Raw genomic sequence first — 12,490 nt, forward strand, 5'->3', positions numbered from 1 at the left:
GTTAGCCTAAAATGACAAAGGGACATCTTATTGGCTTATGTTACAAAGGTAGAATAAAGAAAGTGTGCCTTTCTCCCCTGGATTGTCTTGCTTCTGTGTTAATTTCATTTTCAGACAGACTCTCCCTTTAGAGTGGCCCCAAGTACATCCTTACACTAACAAAAAAACCACACAAATGGAATGCCTCTCTCATTTTATTTTAGCAAAAACCTGGAGATTTGCTAGATATAATATATAAATAGATGGAAGGTTGAAAAAAGCAGCAGATGTTCTCTTAGAACATTTCCATGTTATATACTCTCTACTATGTTATTCAAATAGCAAGTTGTACTTTATTGAAATTATTGACTTACTTGTTGGTTTCCATTTTTAGACTGTAGGCTGAAGTGAGTGGGGACTATGGCCTTCCTATTGCTGAAGGTCAACATCTAGTTTAGTGCCTGGAACATGTGAGGTCCTAATACACATCTGTTGAATTGAATGGAACTCCTTTAATTTATTTGATAACTATTTCTAGACCATCTGCTAGGTGATAGAGAAACAGAAGAGAATATGGCAGATGGAAACTGTTAACCTCATGGAATTTCCATTCAAATGTTTTGAAACCTTTAAATGTTACTAGAATTTCATCTCAAAAACTCTATGACCATAACATCATAACACATATCTACTGGGATTGATTAGATCAATTGTTTCTCAAAGGAAATTATATGACTAAATTTTTCCACTTGATGATAATCCAAATAGGACCAACAACACTGAATCTCATTCGTTCTGTTTACTGAATGAATGTTTACTGAATGGCACTACCAAGTGCCAGGAAGATATAGTTCCTACCCTCCTGGAGCATAAGGTCTAGGGAGGAAGAAACATATTGCATTGGTTTCCTACAGCTCCTGTTAGCACAACTTGGTGGCTGAAACAGCACACAGTTATTTTCTCATAGTTATGGAGGTCAAAATTCCAAGATGGGTTTCACAGGGCAGAAACTATGGTATCCACAGGGCAACACTCCCTCCAAAGGTGTTGGGAGAATCTGTTTCCTTGCCCTTTCTAGCTTCTAGAGCTTCATTCCCCTCATTCATTGGCTGACTGTCCCCTCCTCCATACTTAATGTCAATAGCACAGCATCTTCAAATCTTTTTCTGATGTTTTCATATTGCCTTTGGCTCTGCATTCATTCCCACTCTGCCTCTTTTCTTGTAAGTGCACTTGTGATTTCCCACACAGATTTTTCAGAATAATCTACCCATTGCAAGATCTTTTCAACTTAATCACACCCTCAAAATTTTTTTTTTTATTTAATGTAAAATTCAGTTTTCAGATATCAGAACCTAGATATTCTTGGGGGCCATTATTTAGTCTATTACACAGATTAACAAAATAATATAAAAGTGTAAGATTACCAGTTAGGTATCTTAGGAAATGGGCCTCAATTTACTCACAATATTAAAAACATACTAAAATAGAACAATAGAACTTTTAAAGACTCAGAATTAAAGATTTTTTTAAATGTTTAATCATTTTTGAAAGAGAGAGAGAGACACAGAGTATGAGCAGGGGAGGGGAAGAGAGGAAGACAGAGACACAGAAACAAAAGCTGGCTCCAAGCTCCGAGCTATCAGCACAGAGCCCAATACAGGGCTCGAACTTACAAACCATGAGATCATGACCTGAACTGAAGTCGGGTGCTTAACTGACTAAGCCTCCCAGGTGCCCCTATACACTCATAGTTTTAAAAAAATGTTCTAAAATTATAATATATGCCTAATGGACTATGATATAGTAAAGTCTTAAAGGCCTATGCCTATAATAAAGGTGCTAGAAGAAGTTGTTAGGTTAATTAAAACAAACAAAAAGAAAACAGGGGAAGAGTTTGGGGGCAAAATTTTGTTTTAATTTGGAGTCTGGGGAGACTCAAAATATTAAAAATTTCAAAAGATTATACCAGTGAAAATAGGAAGGAAAAAAAAACAGATAAATGTAAAAAATTTGCCAGCTTTTGGAATTAATAAAAAGTAAGTTTTGAGGGGAGCCTGGGTGGCTTGGTCGGTTAAGCGTCTGACTTCAGCTCAGGTCATGATCTCGCGGTCCGTGAGTTCGAGCCCCACGTCGGGCTCTGTGCTTACCGCCAGAGCCTGGAGCCTGTTTCAGATTCTGTGTCTCCCTCTCTCTCTGCCCCTCCCCTGTTCATGCTCTGTCTCTCTCTGTCTCAAAAATAAATAAATGTTAAAAAAAAAATTTAAAAAAAGTAAGTTTTGAGAAAGCAAAGAAGATATACCTATGTGTAGAAACAGCACTTGTGGCATCATCAGATAATCTAATTTTCCAAACTAGCATACTATCTGCAAGTAGGGAGACAACCATGAGAACTCTTAAAAAAACAAAAAAACCTCAAACATATTTAAAGCAATGCTCTCTTGTGCATATCATTATCAACATCCTTACCTCTGGGGCAACGTTTAGCTCAGATTATTTTATTTAAATAGCTAACGGCCAAAAAACAAAACAAAACAAAACAAAACATCTAACGTGTTCTTTCACAAGGAAGCTGTGCACCAAGGACATATGATTGTTTTTCTCTTTAGACTTAAGCAAAAGGACATGTTGAATCACATCCAATTTGGATAAATAAAAGTTAGTAGAAGAAGTGGAATTTCTCAAATCTGATATGTATTCTGATAATAATGATTTATTTTAATTTAACACAAAAGGTCTTTTAGAGATACTATGCTGATTCAATATACATATTTAAAGGGCAAAATGTTAATGTTCAATTTTGACAGAAAGCCAAAATGTGAAGCTAAGAAGAGAATTTCTTATTCATACATGTATAATTTGAGGACACCTTGATGGCTCTGCTCTGTCCTTTTTTAATCTATTATTTAAAAAGGGACATTTCATTTAACTTGGAATTTTTGTTATAGAGAGTTAGAAATGACACAAATCAAGATAAGGTAATCACTTTGAATAAATATGACTGTAGCACTTCTAAATACTGGATTTTCTAGTGGTAAAAATATCTTTATTTATATGGTTTTCTGGTTCTAATGGTTGATTTCTACATATTTTAGCATTTTCAGAACTTTCAAGATTAGTGTATCTTTCCATTTCTTGGAATTGCTATTAATTATGTGTCTCTTATAATTATTGATTTTGTGAATTATAAATTACTATGTTGGTTTCTGTGTTCTCCCAATATATTACTGCTTTTTTTACAAATACATGAACTTCAGTAGTGCATTACCACAGTTGGTGGGAAGCGGCATGATAGGGTAGACCGGTTGCTCTGACAGTGAGAAAATCTAGCCAACATCCAAGCTCTGTGACAACTCACTAAAGTAAACTTGACAATTAGATTAGAACCCTATGATCCTAATAGACTGTGGTTGATGATTTAGAAAAATGGCCACTATTATTCACTTTTCTATGTTTGTACCTCTTTAGATTACAGCTTTGCAGCTTTTCTACCAAGAGATGAAGTATATTTCCTTACCCCTTGAATCTGGACTGGTCTTCTGACTAAGAATGGTTAAAAGAATGTAGCAGAAATGATACTGTATCAGTTGTAAGCCTTGGCATCAAGAAATTTTGCATGCCCCTGATTTCTCCTGAAACTCTGAGCAGTCACCATGTGAAAGAGCCCAGAGCCACAGAGGATGAGAGATCACTTGAACCAAGGCCAAGGCAGCCCAGTTGTTTCAGCTAAGAATGTTCTTGACCAGCCAGGTCCCAGATGACCCAGGAGGTGACCATAGGTATAATTCACCAAAGCCAAAGCCAAAACAACAATCCAATTGAGCCCATCCTAAATTGCCAACCTTCAGACTTGTCAACCAAACACATGGTTATTTCTTGCTTTTATCTACTTAGATTTGGGATGGTTTGTTACACAGCATAAACTAAATGACACACGGATATTAATGGATTTAGGTTGAATAAAAGAACATGTATCATTGAAATGGAAAGAAAAATTTCAAAAGTTGTTTCTAGTTTGGATACAACATTTTTTTGAATATTTATTTATTTTAAGAAGGAGAGAGTAGGGGAGGTCAGTGAGAGAGGTAGAGAAAGAGAATCCCAAGTAGGCTCTGCACTGTCAGTACAAAGCCCATTGTGGGGCTTGAACTCACCGCCTGTGAGATCATGACATGAGCCAAAACCAAGAGTCAGACACTTAACCAACTTAGCCACCCAGGTGCCCTAATTTCTGATATAACACTTTTATAATATAATTCTATGATATAATTCTATATCACTTTTTCTTCTATTTCAATATAGCTTTTTTTATACCAAAAGCTTAATTTGAGAGAAAATAAATACTTCAAGTTTAATTTTTAAAGATTTCACTATAAATTAAATAAAAAAGAACTACTCTCCACTGTTTACTGATGCAAAAATCATTAATTGCAGTCTTTTAAAATAAAAGTTTCATGTTTAACAATTTGTAATTGAAATAATGTTAGTTATGCTTAAAAATGGAGCTTGATGCATTTGTAAGGATTATATATTAGCCATAGAAAGTACCTTAAATTTTTTATCACTTAGGAATTCAAATAACATAAATATTATGCATATGAAAATTGCTTCACATATAGAAAAAGTGCCAATAGATTATCAATAAAAACTCATAATAAAAGAACACTTTACCTGCACAAGTATTTATGAGTGGCAGCAGAATTACCAGTTTCCATAGCAACCTCATTTCCACTTTGTAAGGTCAAAATTTCTCCCATACAATCGGCAGCAAAAAAAAAAAATGTCTATCTTCCAGTCAGTATCTCAAGAGTCTGAAAGAAAAAAATTGTCATGAAATGACAAATATACTAACATGAATATTTAAAAATGTATATGAATTTTTTCACATTATTCAATTAAATATTAAAATATTATTGTACAAAATAAAGCAACCTAAATGTCTACCTTTTACATATATGTAATTTTGCAAAGTTTCCATATTTTCAGGTCATATTTTCAAACTTTCAGTTCACACCTGAGATATACATATCATTTGTTACGAGATTTGACACAGTAGATAATGGGCTGAAAGGCAATTCAATTGAACGTATTATGTGGATAAAAACTTTTATTCATATAAGTTTGAATAATTGCTTTTGACATGTTAATGAGGATTAAAAACATATTAAACCAACTCCTGTAATCCTGTTGTTGCTTTTATTTGTGATTCTAGGTCATTAGAAATAGGATAAAATACTACTCTTACAATCACAACGGTGATTTTATAAATTTCATGGCCTTCTCTAAGTTTTTTTATTACTTTTTTTTGAGAATATATTCATTCAGAAACATCATCTTTCCTAATGTCACCAGCACTAATATTAGTATTGTGCTACAAAATTTGTACCAGAAATGAATTTCTGGAAGCGTTATCTTTCAAATACGAGACATTATTTTCTTATGGTGTTACATTATAATTTTCTCTAATTTGTTTTCACATTTAAGATATCTAATAATAAATGAAATTAAGATCAAGTGTTTTGTGTTCTTTACTCCAAAAAAGAAATCTAATAATAGATTCTTAAAATTCATGATTTAAAAAAAACAAAAAACAAAAAACTCATCATCTCAAAAAATATATATAGAATAAGCTCAGAATAAATTCACCTAGATCACATTTGATAAAATGATTATATATCAAATGAAACGATCCTTTGGGAACCTTTACCTTATTGAAAATATATATTTCTTGCAACTTTAAATACCTTAAGGAAGTATGTGAACTTTATATGTGAATCTAACAAAAATGAAATTTTGATCACTTCCTGATATATTTTTAAATTTAAAAAATATTTCTTTTCTTTCTGTTGCTAATTTTTTCACCTTAAGTTAAAAACACTGACCATATTAATGCTTTTTATAAACTCTAAGTTAAAGGCTTTCAAATTTAATCAAGGAATAAAAACCACATTGAAAACAAATAATATTCAGGTTAATGAATATGCTATGTTGATGTGATAATTTTTTTTCACAAATTCTTCCTTTCCATTGCTTTTGGCACCACCTATTCTAAACCTTAAACTACTTATATTTAAATTAAATCATATTCCATATTAATTCTTCACTTATAATTTGTTCAACGAATTTTTATTTGTCTATCCACTTATATCCATTCTTTGAAAGACATTAGATTCTTAGGTGTTAGTGATAAATCTAAGACCCTTTGTTCCCCTCAAGGTTCTGGCATCTTATGAAAGATGACATTTAAGAAAACAACAAAATCAATCACAGATATATACATTGGTGAATAGTTATGTGTAGTAAATATGGTAATGCTTTGAACTAAAAAATGAGATTTATGAGATCTATGGGGTGGGGTTCAAGCAGCATTTTTGAGCTGAAGCCTGAAGGACAGGTAGCTGTTAGCCAGGCAAATAGTGGCTGTACATGGTGTGAGGGGAGTAGGTCTGCAGGGATTAATATGGGTAAGGATGGAGAATGAGACTAGCAGCCTAAGCAAAAGGGAGAAAGTAGGGCATGGTCCTGAAGCAGGACTAAGTTTGCATTTTCAAAGACTTGAAAAGGATCCAGTTTCATTCTCAGAGGGACAATGGCAAGAGACAACAGGTGGAAAAGGAGAAAGAGGCTCAAATATGCAAGGCCCATAGGCCATGTTAACAAGTATTGGTGTCATACTTTCAAATTATAATTGAGGATTTTAATCAGAAAAAGTCAACTTAATTTACCTCTTATAAACATCACTCTGGGTGATGTGGAGAATGACAGGGATGGAGTAAAACGTGGACTTACACAGATAAGTTAAGAAGTTACTTTAGTAGTCCAATAAAGGGATACTGATGGTTTGACGAGAGTAATGGAATCTAAGATAAAGAAAATGGGATCTCTGAATAGTCCTGCTGCCTGAAATCTCTTGTCCTTTCCATTCATGGAATATTACAAACAAAACTACCTTCCTAAAACAAAGGTTTGGTTCAATTATGCCAGTGTTCTAAAACCTGTGATCGCTCTCTATTGCATAATCATCCAAAGTATTTGGAATGCTACTCAAGGCAACATACAATACATTTCTAACTATTCTTTTCCAGCAAGATTATTCAGTAAATACTTCCAGTATAGGCTCATAGATCTACTAATTATTTTGCATATGTATTATACATTGTCTCCGTATCCATGCTCTCTGACTTGCATAGAACTCCCCATTTAAGCCTAAATCTTCCTTAAAAACCATGTAATGTTAGCATGACCACGCATACTTATTTTTCCCTGACAGTTTCTGTTTATTGAAATGTCAAAGCACAACTAATAACAGTACCCCTTTCTCCCAAAAGAATCCTGGTTTACAAGATAAATTATATGGCCAACTTATTTGATGAACATTCATTATTTTTTCCAACCCAACAATTCTTCCCTCTTCTTTTGATAAAAGCTGTGACTTTCTTTTGAGGAACAACTTCCCTAAACATTCTCAGTCCATATAATTGGAGTGGGAATGCCTCCACCTTGTAGTTCCAGGAACGAGGGTGTGACCAGGGTCTTGACAATCAGAAATCCATTCACCTCGGTACAGTGTTTTGTAAAAGGAGGGGCACATAAGCCAAACCAATGGCAATCAAAGTCAGGACCTTTGTCAATATTACTAGGATGATTAAGTTGCTAAAATATAAATCTGTTGATCCAATATAATATATTTCACAAGGGCTGTCTTGACCCAATTTTGTAAACATGGCTAAAAACTCTCAATTCCAAAACAAACAAACAAACAAACAAACAAAAAAACCTCTCAATTCCCTTTGGCAGAGTTGGCTTAGCCTTCACCCCAACTATCCCTCTTATAGAACCTAATACTCCAGAGCTATAATGCATACCATCCCAATTTCCAGAAGCCTCCAGATACCTGAAACCTAGGAATGGTTGCTTTTTCCTTGGGCTGGTATAATTACCCAAAATACCCGATCTCTCAGAAGCCCACAAAATCTAGCTAATCCTACTTCACCTACCATCCATGAGCCGCTTCTTATACTCCCAGCTTGCTTTTATCCTGTCAAGAGTTCTGCTTCATCTATTCCAGTTTCATATATCTGAGTGTTATTGTGTTGTTTTCTGCCATTCAAAAAACCTATAATCATACCTGATATCATGAAATTATGAAACCATCTGTCATGCTTAAACCCCTGGAATTTCCAGATGCGAATCAATAAAAAGAATTTTTTGCCTAACCCAATTTATGTTGTAGGTTTATCTCTTGCAACCATAATCATCAGAACATCACATTCATTCTTTACCCTGTATTTATATGAAGTGTTTCTTAAAGACCCCAGAGCAAACTGACATGATATCCCCCCAAGACTTGTATTCATCAAAGTCTCCACTGTATTGCCAGAGTTTTCGTACCTTACCTTGAAGATAAACACCATATGTATTACTTGTAACAAGAGGTGGTGCAGTATGTAACGTAGAGTTCATAGTTATGCCATAGTCTGTGCTTGGTTTGTACCTGATGGCCAGACAATCTAGTATTATCAAGAAAAAGATTAAACTGGGAACCTAAAGACGTTGCTTCTACTATTGTCTCTTTCTCCTAACCAGCTGGATAATTCATTTATAATCACACTGACTGCCAGTTTCCTCTTATGAAAATGGAGGTTTGACCTAGAGAATACCTTTATATTTCTTCCAGCTCTAATATTCTAACATTGTTCAATTCAACCCAGTGTACAATTACAAAGCAAATATTGCCCTTCACCATCTGACTGTTTATCAGCATTCTGTAATGAAGGCAGAGCCCAGGAGATATTTCATTTGACAATATTCTATAAAAATAGGTTAAATAGCTATTATTTATATATCAGTTGTCATTTGTAAAAGTTCCATCCATAGAAGTTTAGATTACCTGAGGAAGGAAAGTACTCTAGCTCAGTGAGAATAATCCAGATCAGAAGATGCTGGTTATTTACTCACAGCAAAATGGCCTAGAAATATTCAATAAGTAAAATTTATGCTGGTCACTGACACACAAAATAGCCATTATAGAAATAGAATTATTTCTAGTTTCCTAGAATCCTAAAGATTGCTTGAGGCAAAATAAAGGAGGCCAATATATAAACTTAAAAGAATTTCCAGAAGCTCTAAAGAAGTTTCAAAAATGCATCACCAGCACTTTGTTTTAGATGAAAATTTTAGGCCATGCAATCTTTTAAATATTACTTTGACCTAGAAAAACAGGTGTATTGGTTCATGACTTGACTGCTAAGTTACTGTTGCATTATTACTGAACATACTCTGTCCTCTCTAGACCATGTGTGTTTCCTTTTTCTCTGGTGAAGTTTCTCAATGTAAAAGTCTCAAATTTGAACACTTCAACAAAAGAATATGCGTAGGTTCCCCGTCCCTTTCTTGCAATTCCAGAATCTATCTTTTCTAAATCTCTGAAAATTAAAATATCCTTGTAGAGTAGATGGCAAAATTCGCTGGGTGGCAAAACTGGTCTTAAATTAATGTGAGGTTTTTTAGTCTGTTTTATCCAACTTACCATGTGTATTTACATGTTTTGCTGCTAAACCAGAAATGGTTGACTGAGCCATTGTCCACCAGAGGTGTAGTCTAAATATATATGAAATTGTACCACAGTGTCTTTTAAACACTAAAATAGGGATCAGAAAACCAGATATTGCTGACAAAATTTGATCCCCTGTTTCTGTAAATAAAGTTTCACTGGAACCCAACATGACTGCTTATTTATGTACTGTGTATGGCTGTTTTGGGGCTACAAAGCCAGAGTTGAATACTTATAGCAGATGAGACCATATGACCCTCAAAACTTAAAATATTTATTATCTGGTCCTTTAGACATTTAGCTCCTGGAAATTCTTTCATTCATCCCTACTCTAATATTCTAAACTCTAAAATACATTTTGCTGTAAAGATTTCAGGTAAAAGATTGTGGAACTGTTTTTATGTAACCCTATGTATACACTCAGCAAAAATATCTTGTTAAGTTTAGCAGGACAAAAAGGGTACTGTATTTGTAAGTAGCTTCGGCCAGTGAGTGTCCTGCCTTAAATCGACCACTTTAAGGGGCACCTGGGTGGCTCAGTAACTTAAGCATGCAACTTTGGCTTAGGTCATGATCTCACAGTTCATGAATTTGAGCCCCGTGTCAGGTCCTGCACTGTCAGTGAGAAGCCCGCTTTGGATCCTCAGCTTCCCTCTCTCTCTGCCCCTCTCCTGCTTGTAATCTCTCTATCATCAATAAATACACGTTAAAAAATTAAAAAAAATACTGACCTCTTTGTACCATGTATTGTTGACCAGCATCTAACCCCAGAAGGCAGCTAAGAGAAGAATTCTGAAGCAAGTGCCGTGACTGTGAGGTCATACCTAATATTAATTATTCTTAACCCAGACAGCACAAAACAGTATCTTTGTATGGTTCAGAATAATTGTACTTTTAGAAATAGAAAGCTGTCATCAATCTTCCCCTTGGCTATGAAACCATTCATCAGTCTAGGAATTGCATAAGATTGCCAGTAAATCAGGAATTATCAAAAAAGTCAAGCATTGGCTAAACCGCAAGCAGCCAGGAAATTTGGTGGGGGGGGGGGGGGCTGTTGTCATGTGCAGCTGTGATACTCCAGCAGACATGGGAGACAATGGGATTTATCAAAAGAGAGAAATTCTTTTTCTTTTAGAAAAGAGTTTTCCAACTTCTGTTTGCACTGGGAACTAGGGACAGGAGCTTAAATAAAAAGGCAGGTGGATGTGCATGCGTAGCTGTGCAACAAGCCTTTGAAAGGGGCTCATACAGGATTCTAGTTGGTACTCACCAACCGTAGTTACAAACTTCACAAAATGCTTAAGATGACCCAATACATTACATTGAAGGACAAGAGGAAAACATGGGAAGTTATTCTTGTCTAACTACAGTCTGATGCTCTTTAATAATAGATTTATCTAGGTGACACCAGTTTGGATGATAGAGAATTGTTCATTAATACATACTCTTTATAGAAATCCTCAGGTTAATTACAAATTATACCTATTTCTTACCTCTTTTGGACTATGTGAAATGATTTTCTCAGTTTGATAGGGAAAAAAATGTAACTACCGCTACTACTAAATGGCTTGGTGATTGCTCTAAATACAGGGAAACAGAACGGCCCATGCAGAAATATTACTTAAAATATTGGCCAACTTCTCTCTCTAATTGTGTCTTACTTATGTTGCTTTAGCAGGAAAGGAAACCATTGTTGAAAGTGCATTAGTCCTAATGGGTTTTATTCTTCCTCTACTTACAACAACATTGCTTTGACATTAAAGAATTTTGTAGCAGAGATCAAGATCCATTTTCAGATTGCATGTTCATCATCAGAACAAATGTGCTCGGCACTAATTGCCTTTTTGTTTTTAATTGACCAGTTAATTAACTGCAACAGATAAATTAAAAATCCCAAATCCATTTTCTTCAGGTAGCTCCACTGTTGTATTTTAGCATGATAAAATTCTATGGATGGACAGAAGAAAAGATGCTTAACAATTTTTACAATAGATTTCCAACCTCAGCATTCATGGAGTTATTTACTATCAAACGGAATCAATAATAAATTAAAAAATGAAATATTTATGATCTGAAAAAATCTGGCTTTGTCTAGGAAACCCCAACTGCCATTAAGTCAGGCAAAGTAGCGAGATAAATTGTACCATCACATTCTTTGTTTTCAGAATATAATGCTATCACTTATGATAATTGTTATGCCAGCTCTCAAAATAGGCAGTCATAATAGATGATAGATTAGTAGAAAGATATAACACAGCGTGTTTAATGCAATCATAGAAGAAGTATTACTTCTTTTCTTAGAGGAGGCATGATTACATGTTAAGTTGTTAACAGCACGAAATAAATGCAAATATGTTTGTTATGAAAATAGAATAATTTCTACACTGTGTTTTTTTCTTAGAGCAACCAAGCTGTAGAGCTCAGTCTTCAATATAGTTTATCCCATATGCCTCTGCTTAGGTAGCGGAGTCTTGCTGAACGAGATCAGTATGGGTGTACCTGGGTGGCTCAGTCGGCTGAGTATCCAACTCCTGATTTCAGCTCAGGTCATGATCTCACGGTTCATGGGGTCAAGCCCCATATGCTGCTCTGTGGTGGCAGCATAGAGCATGTTTGGGATTTTCTTCCCCCCGCCCTCTCAAAATAAATAAATAAACATTGAAAAAGAAAAGAAAGAAATTGGTATGGAGAAACTTATTTTCCAACTGCGAAAAAAATCATTCATCCAATGGGTTGCAGAATTTAAAGCAAATATATAGATAATATAGGCACAGTTCTTTGCTTTCATAGGGAAGGGCACTGAGGCCTAGAACAGGTAAATATTTATCCCAGTTCAGTTAATAATCTAGAGTAGACCTGGGACTTGTGGGCAAAAGCCTGACAGAGGGTTCACCTTCTATTTTTCCCTCTTGATCTGTGCCATGGGACTTGCCACCCAAGTATATCTTCTGCTTCTAT

The 12,490-nt window shown here is 34.9% G+C and overlaps 1 protein-coding gene across 1 annotated transcript in view; it reads right to left on the reverse strand.

The window, feature by feature from the left end:
* CNTN6 (contactin 6) overlaps positions 1–12,490 on the reverse strand; it is a 292,083-nt gene that overhangs the window by 231,190 nt on the left and 48,403 nt on the right. The window contains 1 exon segment of the mRNA XM_058726191.1: positions 4,651–4,790. Within this exon segment, the coding sequence (XP_058582174.1) occupies positions 4,651–4,705 (55 nt within the window). The 5' untranslated portion in view covers positions 4,706–4,790.

The sequence above is a fragment of the Neofelis nebulosa genome, chromosome 4 (genome assembly GCF_028018385.1).
Source record: "Neofelis nebulosa isolate mNeoNeb1 chromosome 4, mNeoNeb1.pri, whole genome shotgun sequence".
Lineage (NCBI taxonomy): Eukaryota > Metazoa > Chordata > Mammalia > Carnivora > Felidae > Neofelis > Neofelis nebulosa.